A 19,575-nucleotide genomic window follows, 5' to 3' on the forward strand; every position below is an offset into this window, starting at 1 on the left:
TAGGGCTCTGTGCAGTAGAAGCCCCTACAAGAGGTCCCATCTGAGTCCAGATAACCCTAGTGAGCTTGGGACCCAGACTGTCAGAAGTGCTCCTCATCTGATGGGGGTGTCCTTCGTCCAGAAAAGGGCATTGTGGCCTCAGTTGGAGGAGAAGCCAAGCCTGCCCTGGGAACATCCCTCATCCCTCTAAAAGCTCAGGCCCAGTAGAGGCTGGGAGCAGGAGTCTAAGGGGCAGGACATAGAGTTCCTGGAGTCCACAGAGCCCAGGCTTCCTCCTAAGAGCATGTCAAATACCCCCTCTGTCCCCGGCACACGGGTACAGGTGCTGCCGGCCCCACCCTCCCCCAGGTGACCCAATCTTTACCTTCAGCCAGCACCCCTCCTGAGCACAGTATCCCCCACTCCTGACACCTCAAATCGGGTTCATCCCAAACTGAGCTGAGAAGCTGCCCCCACCCCAGTCTGTTCCCCTTTTACCTTCCTCAGCCTCTCAAGTCAGAGTGGCCTTTCCCTCACTCCCCACATCCAATCTCTGAGCACAACCATGTGACTCCCCAGCTACCCCTCAGGTACTTCCAGTCCCCATGGCCTCTGCCCCGGTGCAGCCTCCCCATCCTCACCTGACCACAGGATGATCTTCCTGCCTCCAGTCTGCCCCCCTCTAACTCATATGCCACCTGGCAGCCAGAGATATATTTGGAAAATGCCCATCTGACCACTCCATTCCACCGCTTTAAACTCTTAAGCACACTTTCCTTTTGAAAAGCCTGCTGTGATCTGGCCCGCCTGTCCCGCCTCATCTCTCAGCTCTGTGGGCAGTTCTGGCTCTGCTCGCGGACCCCCTGACATTGTTACACACCACGAGGCCTCTGTCTGCGGTGCCTGTGCCCCGCTGCCCACTGAACTCCCACTAGCCTTCCAGGCCCAGATCAAATGTCTCCTCTGGGACTCTCCTTCCCCACCCCCTCTCCCCAGGCAATGCCGGTGGCACCCTCCCCCGGGTACTCCCAGAGCACTTCCCATCATGCATCGCAAAGGCTTATTTACGGGTCTGACTTGGGCCTGACTGAGCTCCTTGAGGACAGAGCCCTGCCTTATTTATCTTCCATAGAGAGACACTCAATGTGAGAAGGTGGAGGGAGGTGGGGAGGGAGGGAGCAGAAAGAAGAAAGGCAGGAAACAAAAGAGAAAAGAAGAAATGAACAAGTCAAGCAAGGACATCAGGGGAAAACTCATTCATTCACGCATGCCTGCATCCATCCATTCATTCAACAAATATCTATTGAATTCCTATCAGGCCCCATTCTAGGCACTAAGGATACAATCAGGAAGCTCAAGTGACTGGCAACTGACTCAGCATTTCCAGGTGACTCTGGTGTGTGCATATGTATGTGTGTGTGTACATGTGTGTGCAAGCCCTTCTGTCTGCAAGGGCCTGCTGCCGGGGCACCTGTCTCCCCTGGGGGCCTGGTGCTTTTAGCATCTGTCCCTGGATCCTGTTGCAGCCTGAAATAAGGCTGTGAGCCACGACGAGGCAGGAACGATTCTTGATTCTCGTCAGCTGAGGCCGGAGTTGGCTGCAAGGGCACACCGTGCTCAGACTGGGCCCAGGACCACTAGCACCTCCACGACTACTCAGCTCTCAGCTTCCTGACAGAGGTGTTAATCTTGAGGGTCTGACATTCCCTCCTGCACGCTGTGGTCCCATCACTCAGGTACCAGGATCCTAGGGGAGCTCGAGGAGCTATGGGGCCTGGGCAGAGGACATGAGCTGGCTGCCAGAGCCCCAGCCTCCAAGCAGAGGAAGGGCTCTGCAGAGGGTCTGGGGAGCATGGGGTCTCCAGGAAGGGAGCGGAGGGATTCTAAGCTCTAGGCCACTCTAGATTAAGTGGGGAGGGGTGGCTGGGACTCGAGGTGGGCATAGGTAATGGCTTTGTGCAGGACTTCAAGATCTTTGGGCTGTGGAGGGAAGCAGGGCCCTGTCTGCAGGTGAGAGTCCTTGGCAATGTCTGTGTGTGTCTGTCAGGGGAGTGTTTATCAAGAAACAGACCTGTGCACTGTGGGCTCCTGAGTGGTCACAGTCGGAGCACTCTCTGTCGACTTGTAGCCCTAAATGCAGGCAGACACATTCAGGTTAGCTACGGTTTGTGGGGTGGGGGATTGTGGGTGCCCTGAAGCCCATCTGTGGATCCCACGATCTGGCCCAACCGCCTTATATTAGAGAGGCACTTAAGAGGAATTGAGGCCCAAAGCTGAAGAGCCACTTGCTCACAGTTACAGAGGAAGTCAGGGACTTGGATTAGAGTCCAGGCTGCTGCCCTGGAGCCATGTGTGAGTGTGGGGTGTAGCTGGAAGCAGACTTGTTTTTTTTTTTTTTTTTTCTATAGGAAGGAATGTAGAAAGACCTGGAAGCAACACACAGGAGTAGGCTGGCAGGACTGCCTTCTCTCCTGGGGGCAAGTTAGGGAATCTGGACTTGGAGCCTACAGGGATTCCATGGGTCTCTGGACCCCACTTTGCTTGTAAATCTTCTCCAAGATTGCTGGAAAGTGCCATGAGATGCCAATGGGGAGTGCAGGGGATGGAGGAGGAGGTAGAGAAGGGGTGAGGGAGAAGAGAGCACCCTGTATGACCATTGAAAGCTGGAGCATAGGGAAGGAGGTGATGGGTCTCTCAGCTTCCATGGACCAGCCTTGCAGACCCCAGTGTAGCCCCAGCCTAACAACCCATCCATACCCCCCTCTCCTTGACTTAAACTTTCAACCTCTTTCAGCTGCTGATTAGAGCTCATCTGCCTCAGCGGATGACAGTTGCCTGAGGCCCCCACCTCCCCTATCCCTCATGTCCCAGAGATTATCCCCTGAAGAAAGAGGCCTCCGTGTGGCCTCCAGCACCTCCCTTACCTCCCCTGGACCTCTGTATCCTCCCTGTCCAGCTCTGATAGCCCTTCCTTAAGAATAGGGTGGGCCAAGGCAGTTCAGGGCTGGGGCTGGGTGGACCAGGGCCTGGGAGGACATGTGGGGAGGGAAGAAGGGGGCAGGCCAATTTGCAGGCATCTCTCCTCCACAGGATGATCCCTAAGGAGCAGAAGGGGTCAGTGATGGCTACCATGGGGGACCTCACTGGACCAGGTAAGGTGGACCCAGCTCCTGTGTGTTCCTCAGACTCATCCTTTTCTGATCCTAAAGTGCAGCCACTTGGGCCTGTTGGCCTGAGGCCTGGACAAACAGGTGTGAGTTCCAAGCCAGCCCTGAGGGAGTGCCTGTGGAATCTGCCACTTGGGTTGGGAAGCTTCCCGAAGCATTGGGAGGGGCCTTGCCCTGATGTCCACACCCCCGGAGGCTGGGACTGAATGCCTTAGACTGGGCCCTGGGCCTAAGACCTTACCTCCACTTCAGATTAAGCACTGAGGGGTCTGGTCCCAGTTCCAGCCCTAACTGTGGCCCCCGAGCTCCCCACACACTGTGGGTCTCACTAGGCCCCCGTGGCAAGAGACAATGGTCAGGGGAGAGTGGGGCAGGCTGGAAGAGTAGGCTCCCCAGTGTGGCTCAGATTTTCACTTAAAAGTAGGCTCACCCAATGAATAAATCATCTAAGATACATGTTTATCACCATATAAGTGATAAACTCTCAGCACAATTTTGGAGTCTGCTAATTTGGCCTATTTCAGATCATTTCAAGTATTTTAAAAACAAATTCCACTAAGTCGGGCTCTCATCCTGTAGTGTGAATGCTAGTGAGTGATGCTGTTGGTTAAAAATGCAGATTCCCAGCATCTACCCCCAAGGATTCCGATTCAGTGGAGCTGGGGAAGGGGCCAGATAGGCACCTTTTAGACAAGTGCCCATGTGATTCTGGTACACATGGACAGTGACCTGAGCACCAACAAACCCTCATATAAGGATACCACTGAGGTTTTGCCCCTGCAGCTTCTAAGAAGCTCCACATCTAAGACAGCCTTTTGTATGACTTTATAGGTGAGTGGTCCTAATCTATTTTGTGTGTTCTTGCCTCCTTTTGTGAGCATTAAATTTCTCTTTTTTTCATTTCATGATTTTGGGCTCTAAAATATGCCAACTCTGTGAAGTATTGATGCTCTAGCTAGAAGAGCCAGGCAATGCATTCTCTTTTCCCTTGGCTAAGTAATTAATTAATGATAGTCCCCTAAACATGGACACATCTCATTTATGCCAGACTGGAAATTTATAAATTATTGGCCGTTGCTGGGGTATTAACTCAAGACAATTTTGAAATTGAAGAAAAGTAAAAAGAAAAAAAAATCTCATGGTCTTACCATTAAAAGACAATCACTGTCAGGCGTTAACAATACAAACACCATTATTGTGTACTTACTCTGTGTCAGATTCTGGGATTAAGAGCTTCCATGCTTTATGCTGTATACCCCTCATAACAACTCTCTAAGTTAGATACTGTTGCCCCCATTTTGCCGATGAGAAAGCTGGGGGACAGGGGAGCTAGGTGGTCACATATATAGTAGTTGGTAGAGCTGAGATGGGACTCCAGATCTCTTTGTCTTCCGAGCTGCTTCTATACTACATGGTTGTACAAATAATACATCCTTTTTATAAGACATTCAGTCAAAACAGACATGAATGACTTTGAAAGTGAAAGTTCCTCATAATGGGACCATCTGGAGATAACTACTGTTAACATATTTGAGTAAATCCATCTTCTGTTCATATATAAACATATTTATATAAACGCATATACAAGTGGGTTAAGTAGTATACGCTGTGTTTTTCAGCTTACTTGTTTTTTTTTTCACTTAGCAGCATACCACAGACTTCTTTCTAGCCTGGTATGATTGATTTTTCCACCCCCTCCCTCACTCCCCCAGCATATATTAAGTATATTGATACACACACACCCTACTGGTGGTCATGAAGGCTCATCTCAGGCTGGACTCTCAGGGGCAGAGCTGAGGATTCTCTGGTCCGGGTTCAGTGGAACCCCGTGGGGGCTCCAGGTCACGAATGGCTCCACAGAACTCATCTCATTCAGGAAGTGGGCTGTGAGTGCTTCTGCTCAGCCGGGTAGCGCTCTGCAGAAGGGGGCAGGTGTGACCCTGAGCCACTGATGAAGGGCATCTGGACAGCACCCCCACCACTCTGGTGCCTGCTTTTCACAATCTGAAACCTCACTGCAATCAACATCCTTGTATGTCTATCTTCAGGCATGTTTATTCAACTTTTCTCCCTAGGAATGAATGCCTAGAAATGGAACTGTTTCATCAAATAGATTTTATCTGTAACTTTTTTTTTCTTAATATCGAGCTCGATTCTTCTGGTAGTATTTGATAATATGATGCCAGGGGACTTTTTATTATGTATTTAGATATAAATAGTCTTTCATGCTTTTAAGTATGCAGTACCTTTTCTTGTTAAAAAATAGTGCAATTTCTAGCCTTCCTCTTCCTACCTCCTATAAATAGTTACTACTAATATTCGGCATATCTTTTTGCAGATTTTTCAATGTGTACATAAATATATAGTACTTATTCTTTTAAATAAATGAGTGGGATCTTAGAATGCAGATTCTTCTGAAACTTACTTTTTCCCCCTCTTAACCGACATTGGATCTCTTTCTGTTCCTAACATGTAGGAGGTCCTCTCTCCATATTTGCTGAAAGAATAAAAAAACCCCACCAGCCCCCTTCTTAAAAAAGACTGTTTGGATTCCATTGAATGTGATGAATCACAGCACCTGCAGGGCCCCTGATGCTGCCTGGCAGCCCCACCCCATCCATCTCTCTGTCCCCTGTCCTGTACTACTCGCTTAGACGATGTTGGCAACCTCTGTACCCAAACTCCCAATGCCTCCTCCCTGGTCCTCCTTCTCAGCTGCTGACCTTGCTTCCTATTGCACTGAGAAGAATGAAGTAACCAAAAGAGCACCTCTGCAAGCTCCCTCCTCCACATCTGGCTTGAGCTTGCATCTGTGTCCACATTCTCAGTTTTCCTTCCCCGTGTGGTGGGTGACCTCTCCCTGTCCGTGTCTGAAGTCAGCCCTTCCAGTTGAGCTGGGGACACCTCCCCTCCCCTCCCCTCCCCTCCTCTCCAGTCCCCTCCCCTCTCCCCTACTCAAGGACATTCTTCCAGTTGGTCTGCCCTCTATCTATTTATTGCATTGTCAAAATTTCCCATCAGCTAAAAAAACCATGCTTTTATTTTATGTCTCTTAAAAACAAACAACTTCTTGATTCTACTGCTGCCTCTGGTCCTGTAGAGCACAACTCCTCAAAGCTGTGGTCTATACTTTCTCACCTCCTCTCTCTCTGTAACATTTTATTAAGCTCATTTCCAAACACACAAAAATAGAGAGTGCAAATCCCCATGGCCCTCCTTTCATTCGTGGAGTCCAAAGCAAAATCCAAAGAGCACGTCATTTCATCCCCTCAATACTTCAGGATGCACCAAAAATAATAAAGAGGGCATTTCCTTATATGCACACTGAAAAAAATTAGCAACTTTGATTTAATACTACCTAATAACCAGTCCCACAGTTAACTTTTTCCAATTTTCTAGTTTGTTTTAATGAGGATCCAAAGAAAGACCACTGTTTATTTGGTGGCCACATATCTTAAATCTCCTTTAATCTATAACCCCCACTCCTATCCCACCCTGTCTTTTTTTCCAGGTCATTCACTCCTTTAAAGAACCCAGGCCAGCTGCCCTATAAAACATCTCACATCCTAGATTTTGTTCACTGCTTCCTTGTGGTGTGGTTAAAATACTCCTCTATCTTAACACTTTCCAATAAGGTTTTCACACCCAAATACTCCATAGAAACTACTTTTGTGAAGATGACCAATAACAACCCCATGACACTAAAGAGGATGGTCAATATTCGGCTCTGTGATCACTCCATCTTCCTGGAAATGCTTTATCACTTGGTTTCCAGGGCACCACCCTCTGGGTTTCCTCCAGCCTCACTGGGCACCCCTTTCTAGCTCCATGGCTGGTTCTTTACCTCTTTAGTCTGGATGCTGGAGGCCTAGGGCTCAGGCTTTGGATCTCTTTAACCCTCATCTACCTGGTGATCTCATCCAGCCTCCTGGCTCTAAACACCATTTATAGAGCTGGAACTCGAACCTCCATATATCCAATTTTAGAGATGGACAACTCTGGCCATACTGTCCATATGTATCCTTTTCCTACCAGTGTCCTCACCCCTCTGCCACTCCTTTCCTACCAAAGCCTTCCTGTGGTGGGAAGTGCAGAAAAGTGTGTGTTTTGCCAGCGGGGGAAACAGAAAGGATAGGGATGGGTTCCAGAACTATTAAGGACAGCCATCTCCCCTGGAAACCCTCTACATGGCTATCACAGTGAGTCCTAACTCTGAGAAAAGAAATAAATGTAATGGACTTCATCAAACAACAACAAATAGCATTTGTAAGCTCACGATACCCCAATTTTTACTTTCAGGTCAATTTCTCCCATGAGCCCTAGACTCATGTACCTGGTTCCCTCCTTGGCTTCTTCACTTGGACATCTGCAAGGCATTTCAAAATTTATATGCCCATTCTGCAGGCAATTAGAGGAATTGGAATACGGATTAGGCATTGTATAAAACAAAAATATGTCCACTTGCACAGGCAGAGACCTTTAATTGATAAATCAAGTTACAAAGCATGTATAACTATGACTTCATTTTAGCCGAAAATTCATATGTGAATATATAGTCTTTTTTTTAAAAAGATTTATTTATTTTAGAGAGAGAGAGAGTATGTGAGCAGTGTAGGGGGAGAGGGTTAGGGAGAGGGAGAGAATCCTCAAGCAGATTCTCTGCTGAGCATGAAGCCCGGGGGGGCTCAATCTGAGGACTGTGAGATCATGATCTGAGCTGAAATCAGTGGTCAGACACTTAACTGACTGAGCCACCCAAGTGCCCGTCCTAAATGAATACATAGTCTTTGAAAAAGATCTGAACGGATATGTACTAAAGTGTTAAAAGCGGCAACCTCTGGGAGATAGAAATGGTATTTTTCTCTTTTTCCCTTATATCTGTATTTTCTAACTTCCTTCAATGCACATATATGCTATTTTTATGATAACAAAAGGCTATTTTAAAATTGAAAGAACATGTGTCTAACACTGAAGTCCTGATCTCTTCCCATCTCATCCTCCTCTTGCCCTCCCCGTCTCAGTGAGTGGCCGCTCCAAGGATGGAGCGGCTCAGGCCAGAAACCTCCCCTCCTCCCTTGGCATAGCTCAGATGCATGGTTTACTATCAGAAAATTATCTAGAATCTGTCCATTTCTTGCGACTCTCACCACGATGGGCAAAGAACTGCCAAGGAATAAACACAAATGGCCAAAGAACATCTGAAATGGAGTTCAATTTCACTGAGTGTCAAACAAATGCAAATGAGACTCTGAGGTGTCATTTCTGCCCACCAGGTAGGCAAAGATTTCACAGAATGGTGACACCCAGTGTCAGCAAATGTGGGGAGAAAGCGGCGTTCTCACACACACTGGAGAGTGCTCGGACAAGGTTGCCTCAGAGGCCGGCAGCCCCGAGTGCCATGACGGGGTTTGGTGGTAGGCCTCACTCTGGCCTCTCTCGGCAGTCCCTTTGCTGGACCTGGGCAAGAAGCTGAGTGTGCCCCAGGACTTGATGATGGAGGAGCTTTCTCTACGCAACAACAGAGGTTCCCTCCTCTTCCAGAAGAGACAGCGCCGGGTGCAGAGATTCACCTTTGAGTTTGCAGCCAGCCCGCAGGCGGTGAGTTAGCTCCCACTGTGCTTACAGGGGAATTGGCCCAGGGAGGGCCAGCAGTTAGCCTCAACTGAGCCAGTTGAGGACCTCTGGCCCCTGGGCTGTCCCTCCAGCTCCAGCTGGAAAGGCTGTGATGTTCCCATCAGATTGAGACCTTGACTTGCTGTGTGATCCCAGAAAAGTGTGATCTCTTTAGGCATCTCTCCCCAGATACAAAGCATAAAGTGGAATGGGCAGGGCAAGCTGTGGGGTGAAGGGATTCTGGCTCCTACAAAAAGTGCTCTGGGCTGCATTTGCAGTGAGCAGGATTTAGATTAGACTTGAGCTCAGCCTAAGGGAGAAAACACAGAACTCTTTCTCTTCTTGCTCCTAGAAGAAGGACAAGGCCAGAAAATAGTCTGCTGGTAGAGACAAGAATGGTTTATCCTCAGGCTTGAAAAACTCAGCAGGAATGAACTCAGGGCCACTCCACTCATACTCCACTCAACGCCTGGACTAAACAGGAGGCAGATGAGAGGGGGTGGTGTGGTAGGATGCAGAATAGTAAAGATGACAAAACACCTACTCGGCTAGCCAAGCACTTCACATCTATCGTCTTATTTAATGCTCATAGAGCCCTGTAAATTAGATATGATCATCACTCCTCCCATTTTATAGACGGAGAAACTGAGTGAGACTCAGGAAGGTTATCTGCCCAAGGTCAATAATAGAAACTAACATACCAAGAGTATTTCTCTGTCCCAGGCACTGGGATTAGTGCCCTTTGCTATTCATTCATCCCCCCAGTATCCCCAGGATGTGGGCACTAAGACTATGTACTCCCCATTTTTGGTGGAGGGAGAATCCTGGCCCCTTGCCCCAGAGCCTTTCTGTGATCTGTTTGCCCCCACAGATTGCAGATGGAAGCACCAAGGGGAAGGTGCTGGGAACAGCAGAGCTGGGGACGGTGAGTGTGCAGGGAGCTCCCCCCACCCCCACACGCAGGAGGGGAAGCAAGGGGATGGGGCCAGGCAGCTCCTCCAGTGAGGCAGTCCCAGCCTCTGAGCAGCCATTCCTGTGCCCAGGTTGCCAATGGCCCCGAGGGGCAGAACTTCCACTCTGAGCTCCACATCTTCCCAGCTTCATCCCGGGGCCCTGAGGACACCCAGTCCGCAGCCTTCCCTGCAGAGCGTGCCCGCAGCCCCAGCGCCCTGGCACCAGGTGAGTGCCTCCCTGGGTCCTGGGACCAGAGCAGGGAGTACCTACTGCTATTGGGCAGGAACCAGCACCCAGAAAGCGGCTAGTCCACCTCACCCAGCCCCCTGCACCCCTCCCTAGACCTAACACAAGCCCAGATAGGTGCAGCAACGCACCCAGGGTCACACAGTGAGCCAGAGTCTGGGCCCCAACCGACTGGGGATTTCCAAGTCCAGTCCTCCTTGCTTCCAGGGATGGGAAAGGATCGGTTCCCTCTGCTGGGGCAACTTTGGTGTTCTATTCCTCCCCTACCCCCATCTCAGCTCTAGGCTTCCCTCCCCTAACCGCGTCTGTGGGGTGGACAGGGTGGGGGCCAAGGGAGAAAAGAGCCCAGGTGGCCCCGCCTGCCAGCTCCACATGCCCTGCTCCCGTGTGCCCTGCTCCCATCTCCAGGCTATGCGGAGCCACTGAAGGGCATCCCGCCAGAGAAGTTCAACCACACGGCCATCCCCAAGGGCTACCGCTGTCCTTGGCAGGAGTTCATCAGCTACCGGGACTACCAGAGCGAGGGCAGAAGTCACACCCCTAGCCTTGCCGAGTACCGAAATTTCAACAAGTAAGGCCGGGGGGAGGGGGGTGCAGCTTGGGGGAGAGACTGCTAGGGTGTGCAGGTGTGCAGGTGCCAGTCACAACACAGCAGTGGCTGTGCTTCCTGAGCCCGTTGACGTGCCAAGCTCCCTCTGAACACTTACACGTTGCTTGAGCTCCTGCTAGAACTCAATAGCACTCTTGCCTCAGCACATAGGAGGTGCTCAATAAATGTACAGGGAATGAATGAGTGAACGTGCCACACACATCTTGTTGGTTTCGCCACCCAGCAGGGCAGGGAGGTGCTGCAGTTTTTCTTATTGTGACTCACTCAGGAATAGCAGTAACCTGCCCAAAGTCATGAAGCAAGGAAGCAGTGGGACTGGGACCCTAACCTGTGTCTGCCTCCAGAGCCCGGTCTCTCATTCCTCCTCCCTGCCGTGTACCAGCTCTTTGACGCACATTCCTCCCTGGGTGGGGGCCCGACCTCACTAGGCCTAGATCAGCTCAGCCTTTTCCTCACTTTCCTCAAAGGTCTTGAGGTGTATCAAAGTGGGGAGTGTCAGTGAAACATTGGACACTAGAGGTGAGAGCCACAGGGGACTGGCTTGTACTACAGAGCATGGGACCTTAGCGCGGGCTTATGTGCAGCCTCCTCGCCTTGCTGTTTGACCTTGGGCCAGTGACTCAACCTCTCTGAGCCTCCATTTCCCCATCTGTAAAATGAGACTATTACAGTATCTACTTCATGAGATTGTTGTGAGGATGACATGAGAAGCCGTAGGCAAAGTTTCTAGCAAGTAATAAGCTCAATACACAGTAGCTATTAGTAGGAATATTAGTTACAGGCTGAAATAATGGTTGGAAAAGCTAATTGGATGGGACGCCTGGGTGGCTCAGCAGTTGAGCATCTGCCTTCAGCTCAGGGTGTGATCCTGGGATCCGGGATCAAGTTCCACATCGGGCTCCTAGAAGGAAGGAGCTTCTCCCTCTGCCTGTGTCTCTGCTCTCTCTCTGCCTCTCATGAATAAATAAATAAAATCTTAAAAAAAAAAAAAAAGAAAAGCTAATTGGGAGCACTGGAGAGGGATAAACTTAGTGTTCCGGCCTAGGGGCTCAAAGACAAATCATAGGAATCAAGATAGGAAGGAGCCTGGCACTGGAGGAAGACCTTGGGCTGGGAGAATGCATTTCAACTGCAACTGGCTTCCTCAGTCTGATGCTATCTCTGAAAAATGCTCCTCTGGCTTGGACTGCAGTAAGCGAAAAAGAGGAGGGTCCCCAAGAGCAGGACATGGTCCAACTCTTCTGGCACCTGCTCAGACCACATGCAGAGACTGTCTGACAACTTGAGGGTGATCAGCCTTGAGAAGAGACTGCTCAGAAGGGAGGTGACCTCCCTCAAACAGCTGATAGCCAGGGAGGGCCCAGATGGGAAGAACTGTGCCCAACAGACACCGTGTGAGCCACGAGCCATTGGCAGGCATTCTGGGGTTTCCGCCAGGCGAGACTGTGTGCTCTCTCCTCCTGGGGGCCCTCAGCCCCCGCCTGCCCAGCTATTTAAAACCCTCAGCAGACATTCAGTCCAGGGCGCTGGCTTCCAGGCTGGCCAACTCGAGTCGTAGCCCCATCTATCTCAGGCCGCAGCTAGGACGGGCGGAAGCACATTCCCATCAGCAGGAGAGCCTTAGGGGGCCGTGAGCCCAGGGCCCAGAAGAGCCCACTGAAGCTGACAGGGGGCAACAGCGGTGTTAGTGGCCAAGCTGTGCTAAGGATCCAGGGCTCTGGGCTTCCAGTCAAGGGCTGGATTGTGAAGCCTGTGCAGCTTGGAAACTGCCCAGCCTGTTCCCGCAGGGCCTGGCTGTTGCCGCCACAGCCGGGGTGGTCTGGGCAGAACCGCTGTCCTGGCTGGAGTCCAGGCCCTGGCCCAAGGTCTGTCTTTCTGCCCCAGGGGAGAAAGCACTCCCCCATTCTCATTGCTCCCAGGCTTCGAGGAAAACACTACATGAGCAATACTTTTTAAGTCTTCTTAAGAAGAAAACACAGTTTAAAAATAACATTTTCTTAAAACACACACACTCAAAAGCAACTACAAATAAAGAGAGGGCCCCTATTCACCAGTCTCCATTTTAGTTCCCTTCCCAAAGGTGACACTGTGGTTGGGTAGGTATATTTTCAGATCATTTTCTCCCAGCAGCTCCATTCCTATAGTGGATGACATTGTTTTACATGCATGTGTTTGTGTTTTAATCCTTTGTATCTCATTCTGTATCTTGCTTGCCTTTTTGACTCAGTATTGTGCTTTTGAAATCTATCCTACTTAATACATACGGATCTTTTCATTCCTTTTAAGCTGCTCTATGGTATTCCACCTTGTGAATACACCACGTCTGTCTTGTCCATGGCTCTGCCAGTCGACATACGGGCCTTACTGGTTTGTCACCAGTCACTACTTCTACCTGTTTGTGTGTATGTGCATGTTCTTCTCTAAGCTGTATACTTACAGGTGCAGTTGTTGGTTGACAGAGTTTGCACATTTTTAGATTAAAAAGATCCTGCCAAGTTGTCCAAGGTAGCAGCACCAGTTTACCTTCCAACCAGCAGTATCGGAGTGAAGCTTTGCCCCACCATCTCACCAACTTTGCCCCATTTTCAAATTATTTCTTCTCACCAGTCTTATGGGTGAGAAATGGGGTGTGGTGTCTCTGTTATAACTTGCATTTCCTAATTCTTGGTGCTCCTTCTAACCCTCTCTTCCCTCTCTGGCCTGTGGGTATATTGTTCTAAGAGGAGATGAGCAGAGAAGGAAAAACCCCATTCCAGCTCTACTGTCTTCTGGAGCTTACTTAGGGGAAACCTAGAGTTTTGTTTGGGACAAGCCAATTTGAGCTTTGAAAATTTCATTCCTATTCCCAAGCACCAAGCCACCCCTACTAGAGGCAGACTGGGGAATGGACAGAGCTGGGGAAACCTGTTAAGGATAATATAAGGCCTTACCATATAGGTGGGGAAACGGGCTCAGAGGGAGGCAGGGAGGGGGCCTCACATGGTGACCTATATGTCAGTGCTCTGCCATCCAGTGCTCTCCCACACAGCCCACCTGTCCTGCTGCTTTTCTCTCACCAGGACCCCAGTGCCCTTTGGAGGACCCTTAGTGGGGGAGACTCTTCCCAGGGCAGGCACCCCATTCGTCCCAGAGCTCATCAGTGGCTTGGAACTTCTTCGCCTCAGACCTAGCTTCAACAGAGTTGCCCAGGGCTGGGTCCGCAACCTTCCTGAGTCCGAGGAGCTGTAGCCCCAGCCTGAATATTCAATTCCCATCTTCATGTTTGGGAGACATCCTGGAGTCGACTTCTGGACAGCACTTCACAGTTTATGAAGGGTCTTCACACACAAAATCTTACTGCAAATGGCCTCAAAGGCCACAAGGTTCAGTAGTCCCCAAATGGGGTGTGTTTCAACATTTCCTGGGGATGATGTTTTGCATACAGACTTCTGGCCTGCCCCAGATTTGCAGTATCCAAATCTCCTGAGTTGGGGGGACTTTCTATTAGTAACCAACACTCCCAGCTGATTCCAGTGAAACTTGTTCATGGTTCACATCTTTAGGAATCCAAGCTACCAGTGAATTCACATCCATGCCTCTACTCCCCACTCCCTGCTCTGGTACTCTACTAACACTCCCCTGACAGGGAGATCCCTAGCAGCCCATTTACCCAGTGGATAACTCTGACAATTAGAAAGTTTTTCCTTTTATTGAGAAGCAGTTAGTTAACCTTATTCATGCTCTAAACATTTGCTAAGTACCTACTGTGTGCTAGTTGCCCTGAGGTGAATAAGCCCTGGCCTAGAGGAAGAGAAGACAGTAGGAAAGACAGGTTTATAAAGCATAGGTAAATCCTGTTGATTTTCCCTACAGAATACTACCTGACATCAGAGGAAGCAAGCGCCATGAGTCAAGAGGAGTGGGTTCCTAACCCTGGTGGTGGGGATGGGTACAGGAGGGGAATTCCAGGAAGCCTCTCGGAGACTTTGGAGGTGGAGTGAGAGACATCAAGGGAAGAGAGAGTGACTGGAGAGGACATTCCTGCTGAGTGCACCAGCATGTGCAAAGTGTGGAATTGTGAATAGGAGTAGGTGTGTTCTGGAGAAAGGAGGGGGCTGTGTTAGAGGGTTCAGTGAGGGCCAGCACAGAGTGGACTTTCCTGAGGAGATGGGGGCAGCTTTTAAGCTGGGAAGTGATGGATCTTGCTATGTGGGGACACAGATTGGAGAGGACTAAGGCCAGAAGTCAGGAAACCTGCAGGGAATAAGGTCTAGGCTAGGGCTAGGCTAGGGCTAGGCTAGGGAGATGGCCATAGGGATGGAAAGAAGGGGCACCTTATTGGACAGGTGCAATGTGGGGCACCTATAAGGTCTCCTCCTGTCTTTTCTCCTTGCACTCACCATCTGGTGCAAGCCTGGGTAAATCTTGTCCTAGCCTTCACCAGGGCTAGTTCAGGGTTGTATCCAGCTCCCTAGGAAAAGGAGAGAAAGGAATGCCTCTTAGTTCAACTGATGATGATGAAGACAGTGACAATGATCATGTTGGTGGCTGCTTTTTATTAGGTGCCTCAGTGCTTGGGCTGGTAGTAGATTCTCCACATATCCTATTTCTTATTTTCAGGACAATCCTGAGGGAAAGGTATTGTCCCATTTTACAGATATAGATATCCAGGCTTGAAAGAAGTGGCTTGTCCAGGACCAGAGCCAAAACGGGAATGTCTAATTCTAGCAGCTGTCCCTTGTCACTGCACTGGGTGGCCAGGCCAATGCCCCCTCACTCTGGAATCATCTAAGCATGGTATCCTGCCTTAGGGCTTAGAGTGAAAAGTGCAGGTGGGGAAGTCAGACTGGATGGGATGGGTTCTAGCTGCTACTGATAGCTGTGTGAACTTAAGCAAGTCATTTCTCCTGGGTAGGCCTCTGTCTCTCCACCTCTAAGATGAAGACAAGGCCAGAAGCCCCTAGAGTGGGCTGTTGTGGCACAGTGATGGATGCATATGTAAGAAGTCCTTGGTCATTATTAGATTTCCTGCAGCTTCTGCTCTTGACCGGAAAAGACTTTCTTGTTCTTGAGAAGCTGGCTGCAAGATGTCATTAGGGTCTGTAAAGCTGAAGCCCGAAGGAAAGCCTCTGATTACTCCTTGTAGGACTCCTTGTGGACATGGAATTATTCCCTTTCCCCCTGCCTCCCTCTGCCTCTTCCCTGCCTTTCTTAGGGAGATGAGAAGGTGAGAGATCCAGCTAGTTCCCAGGGTACACGGGATAGTGGTTGCATTTTCCTTTTGTTCCAGACTTTCACTGCACCCCACACAGTCGTGAGGGGCCAGCAGCCTGTTAGAGTTGCCTGCCATTGATGTGTTGTCTTGAATTGGGGGGCTGCTGTTTAAAGCCATGTTTGCATGAGCTGAAAAACCAACCATTAAAGTGTCTGACACATAGAAGAGAGGATTTGCACTACCTTGGATTGACTCTGCTGTGTTCTGGAGGCTGAAGACCAACACCAGCTACAGGAGAGGAGAACCTGCTGCACCCAAAAGCAAATCCTCATTCTTTCTTCTGACAATATGACTTTTGCTGATGTTGTTAAAAAAAAAAAAAAAAGGAATGCTTGTTATCTAAATAAATAAGTAAAATGTAAAAAGACTGGCCCACATAGCTCCTCCTATGCTCAAAGATAGACTTTCCCAGCCTCCTGCATTCTGCTTCATTTCCACATACTGGACGTAACCACTGGTAACAGTTTGGATCTTCTAGGATTCTAGAATTATTTGAATAGATAAATATGTATGTAGTGTAGTACAGATGCAAAGGTGCAAAAATATGTCTTTGTCTAATGGGATCATACCATATGTATTATTCTGTATTTTGCAACTTTGTTTAACAGTAAGTAAAATTTGGATCCTGAAAGAGCAGGCCATTAACCTTTCATGTAATTTGTGGGCCTTGCAAGCCCTTCATATAAAATCATTTTCTTTGCTTGTTCATATCAAATTCTCTGCTTTTGCTTGTTCTGTTCCTTAAATAAATGAAATCATTCGGTGATAAGGAAACAAAAAGGACAAAGAATAGCCAGGATGTTGGGAAAGCGGATATGAGCTATCCCAGCACTAAGCAGACAGGAGCTGCAATTACATGTAACAGTGTGGGTGTGGCACAGAAACAAAATGGCAAGCAAAGGAAGGGATACAAACATGCATGTGTGTTGTTGCAAGAACGTGTTAATATAAAAGTCAGGACAGGGTTAACTTTGTGAGGAAAGAAAGGCTGGTGGTTGTGAAGGCATAAAATGCTTCTGGGGAAAGCTAGACAATTTCTGTGGCTGGATTTGGATGACTGTTACATAGGTGCTCACTTTAGAATATTTAACTTAGTGGTACATCTGTGTTTTATGCACTTTCTCTGTACATGTGTTATATTTTACCAAAACAGTCCCTCCTTTTAAAAAATGAATGGACAAATCAATAGTAGATCAGATGTACCTGATGAAAGAATTAGTGAACTACAAGTGCCCATAATGTTTCAAAGAGAAGTAAAGAGAATATGAGAAATTAAAAGACGTGGAAAATAAAATGAAAGTGTCTGACAATACTGATAGAAATTCCAGAAGATGCTTTAAAATGACTGAGTTTTCTCTAGATTTAATGAAAGACATAAATTCACACAATCTTTACCCTGTCATGAGAAGGGATATTAAATCTACACTTAAGAACCACTATATATAGATGCAGGTCATGATCCCGGGGTCCTGGGATCAAGCCCTCCATCAGGCCCCCTGCTCAGCAGGGAGCCTGCTTCTCTCTATCCCCCTCCCCACCTCCTCCCTCATGCTAGCATACTCACCCTCTTTCTCTCTGTCTCTGTCTCTCAAATAAAGTTTTAAAAAAAGGAATCACTGTACTGAAATCGCAGAACTCCACAAAGTCGCAGAAAAAATTCAAGAAAATTGATATTATCTACAAAGTATCCAATGAAAAAGCTGGATTACCTGCAAAAGAATGACATTTAAAATGACAGCAATAATAGAAAAATATCTTCAAGAAATGAGAACAAAATAAATTCAGTCTCAGACAAATAAGTAGTATGAGAATTTCCCACTAACCCCTGAAAGAACAAAAGAACATGCTGAAGGACCCAGAAAAAAAGTATTGGATCTAAGAAGCAATGGTGAGCACAGAGATCAATTTGATAGACAGCAGGAAGGATGAAAAAGCAGCAGTTAAAGGGACATGAATTAAAGCATAAATACATTTAAATATATCAGTTATCAAAATAAATGTGAATATATAAAACTCACCACCTTAAAAATACTCACGGTTTGGGTAAAAAAAGTAATTCCATCTGTAAGCTTTTCACAAATAGCACTCCTAAAAATATGACACAGAGGTAAACTAAAGAAATGGAAAAGCATTAAGCTATTAGATACTATCCCAAAGAAATGTGATCTAGTCTATTAATATCAGACTTCCTGGCAAAAAGCATTATTGTGATAAAGAGGATCCTTACATAATGATAAGCCTACAGTCATAGTGAAAGATTTAACACAGTTCTTATTGATCTCTTACCAGACAGAGTAAGGATATAGGAAATTTGTACAACAAAATGAAAATGTGGAATCCTGCACCACCAAATTAGAGTATACTCATTATTTCCAACTACTATGAAACACTTCATAAAATGAACACACAAGATTTAAAACTTTTGTGCATCAAAGGATCCTATCAAGACAGTGAAAAGACAATCTACAGAATAAAAGATTATAACTCAAAGAATAAAATAAATAATTCACAGTGATGTAAATAAATTATGGAATAAATAAATAAATGGGGGAGAAAAGACAAACCTTTCTTCCTCGCAAAAGACATCCAAGTAATGTATGTAGAAACTTCCTCTTCAGGAGGTGAAATGTTAATTCTCATCCTATTGATTATATATAGATTGGCCTTAATGACCTCCTACCAAAAAATAGAACACAGGAAAGGAAAAACAGTAAATTTATGAAGGAGAAACCTGGAAGATATTACCTTAATCAAATGATCGAGGTTAACATTATCAATGATTTCAAATCCCTGACATAACTTCCCCTTGAGATATCTTCCCCCAAATTTGTAATCCCAGGCTAATCATGAGAAAACAAATTCAAGTCAAGAGACAGTCTACAAAGCAGCTCATCAGTACTCTTTGGTAATGTGGCCGACTGTGTTGGATTCTGGAACAGAAAAAGGGCATAAGAGGAGAACAAAGTGGTGAAATTCAAATAAAGAATTCGTTTAATTAATAGTACTATATGGGCAGCCCTGGTGGCTCAGCAGTTTAGCGCCGCCTTCATCCCAGCGTGTGATCCTGGAGATCCGGGATGGAGTCTCATGACAGGCTCCCTGCATGAAGCTTGCTTCTCCCTCTGCCTGTGTCTCTGCCTCTCTCTCCCTGTGTCTCTCAGGAATAAATAAAAATCTTTAAAAAAAAATAGTACTATATGAATGTTAATTTCCTAGTTTTGACAAAAATAACACAGCTATGTTAGATGTTAACATTAGGGGAAGCTGGGTGAAGAGTGACATCTCTCTGTCCATCTTTGCAACTTTTCTGTAATCTCAAGTTATTCCAAAATAAAGTTTTAAAACTGAAGAAAAAAAAATCCCACCAAGAATACAGGCCTAGATGGCTTCACGAGTGAATTGTATCAAATTTTTAAGAAAAAAATAATAGCTATGTTACAAACTCAGAATATAGAGGAAGAAGCAATATTTCCAAAGATACTCGATAAGGCCAGAAGAACCCCAAAAAAGATGTTACAGAAATTTCAAGGCCAATACTTCTCATGAACATAAACACAAAAATTCAAGTGATATATATACATATAATATATATATAAAATATATAAATATCATATATGGCATATAAATACATATATATAAAATACATCATAACTGTTGGGTCATAGGGCTTCAAATGGTGAAGGTGGTCAAAAGGCACAAATTTCTTGTTAAAAGATAAGTTCTAGGGATGTAACATACGCATGGTGATTATA

At 47.2% G+C, this 19,575-nt stretch overlaps 1 protein-coding gene across 6 annotated transcripts; it reads left to right on the forward strand.

Annotated features, from left to right (window-relative positions):
• The first annotated feature begins 1,099 nt into the window (after positions 1 to 1,099).
• MYOZ3 (myozenin 3) lies at positions 1,100 to 17,374 on the forward strand. Of its 6 annotated transcripts, none has more exons than XM_055325259.1 (8): positions 1,101 to 1,375; positions 1,506 to 1,715; positions 3,070 to 3,131; positions 8,590 to 8,744; positions 9,631 to 9,684; positions 9,803 to 9,938; positions 10,368 to 10,530; positions 13,629 to 17,373. In XM_055325259.1, exons 3-8 carry the CDS (start codon positions 3,071 to 3,073, stop codon positions 13,795 to 13,797), a joined length of 738 nt encoding a protein of 245 aa, XP_055181234.1. In that variant the 5' UTR covers positions 1,101 to 1,375; positions 1,506 to 1,715; position 3,070; the 3' UTR covers positions 13,798 to 17,373. The 6 variants fall into 6 exon arrangements, with proteins under 6 accessions (XP_055181237.1, XP_055181234.1, XP_055181235.1 ...); XM_055325260.1 differs by having other exon boundaries at positions 1,101 to 1,366; positions 1,562 to 1,715; XM_055325256.1 differs by having other exon boundaries at positions 1,101 to 1,715.
• The last annotated feature ends 2,201 nt before the right edge of the window (positions 17,375 to 19,575 follow it).

The sequence above is a fragment of the Nyctereutes procyonoides genome, unplaced genomic scaffold (genome assembly GCF_905146905.1).
Source record: "Nyctereutes procyonoides isolate TBG_1078 unplaced genomic scaffold, NYPRO_anot_genome, whole genome shotgun sequence".
Lineage (NCBI taxonomy): Eukaryota > Metazoa > Chordata > Mammalia > Carnivora > Canidae > Nyctereutes > Nyctereutes procyonoides.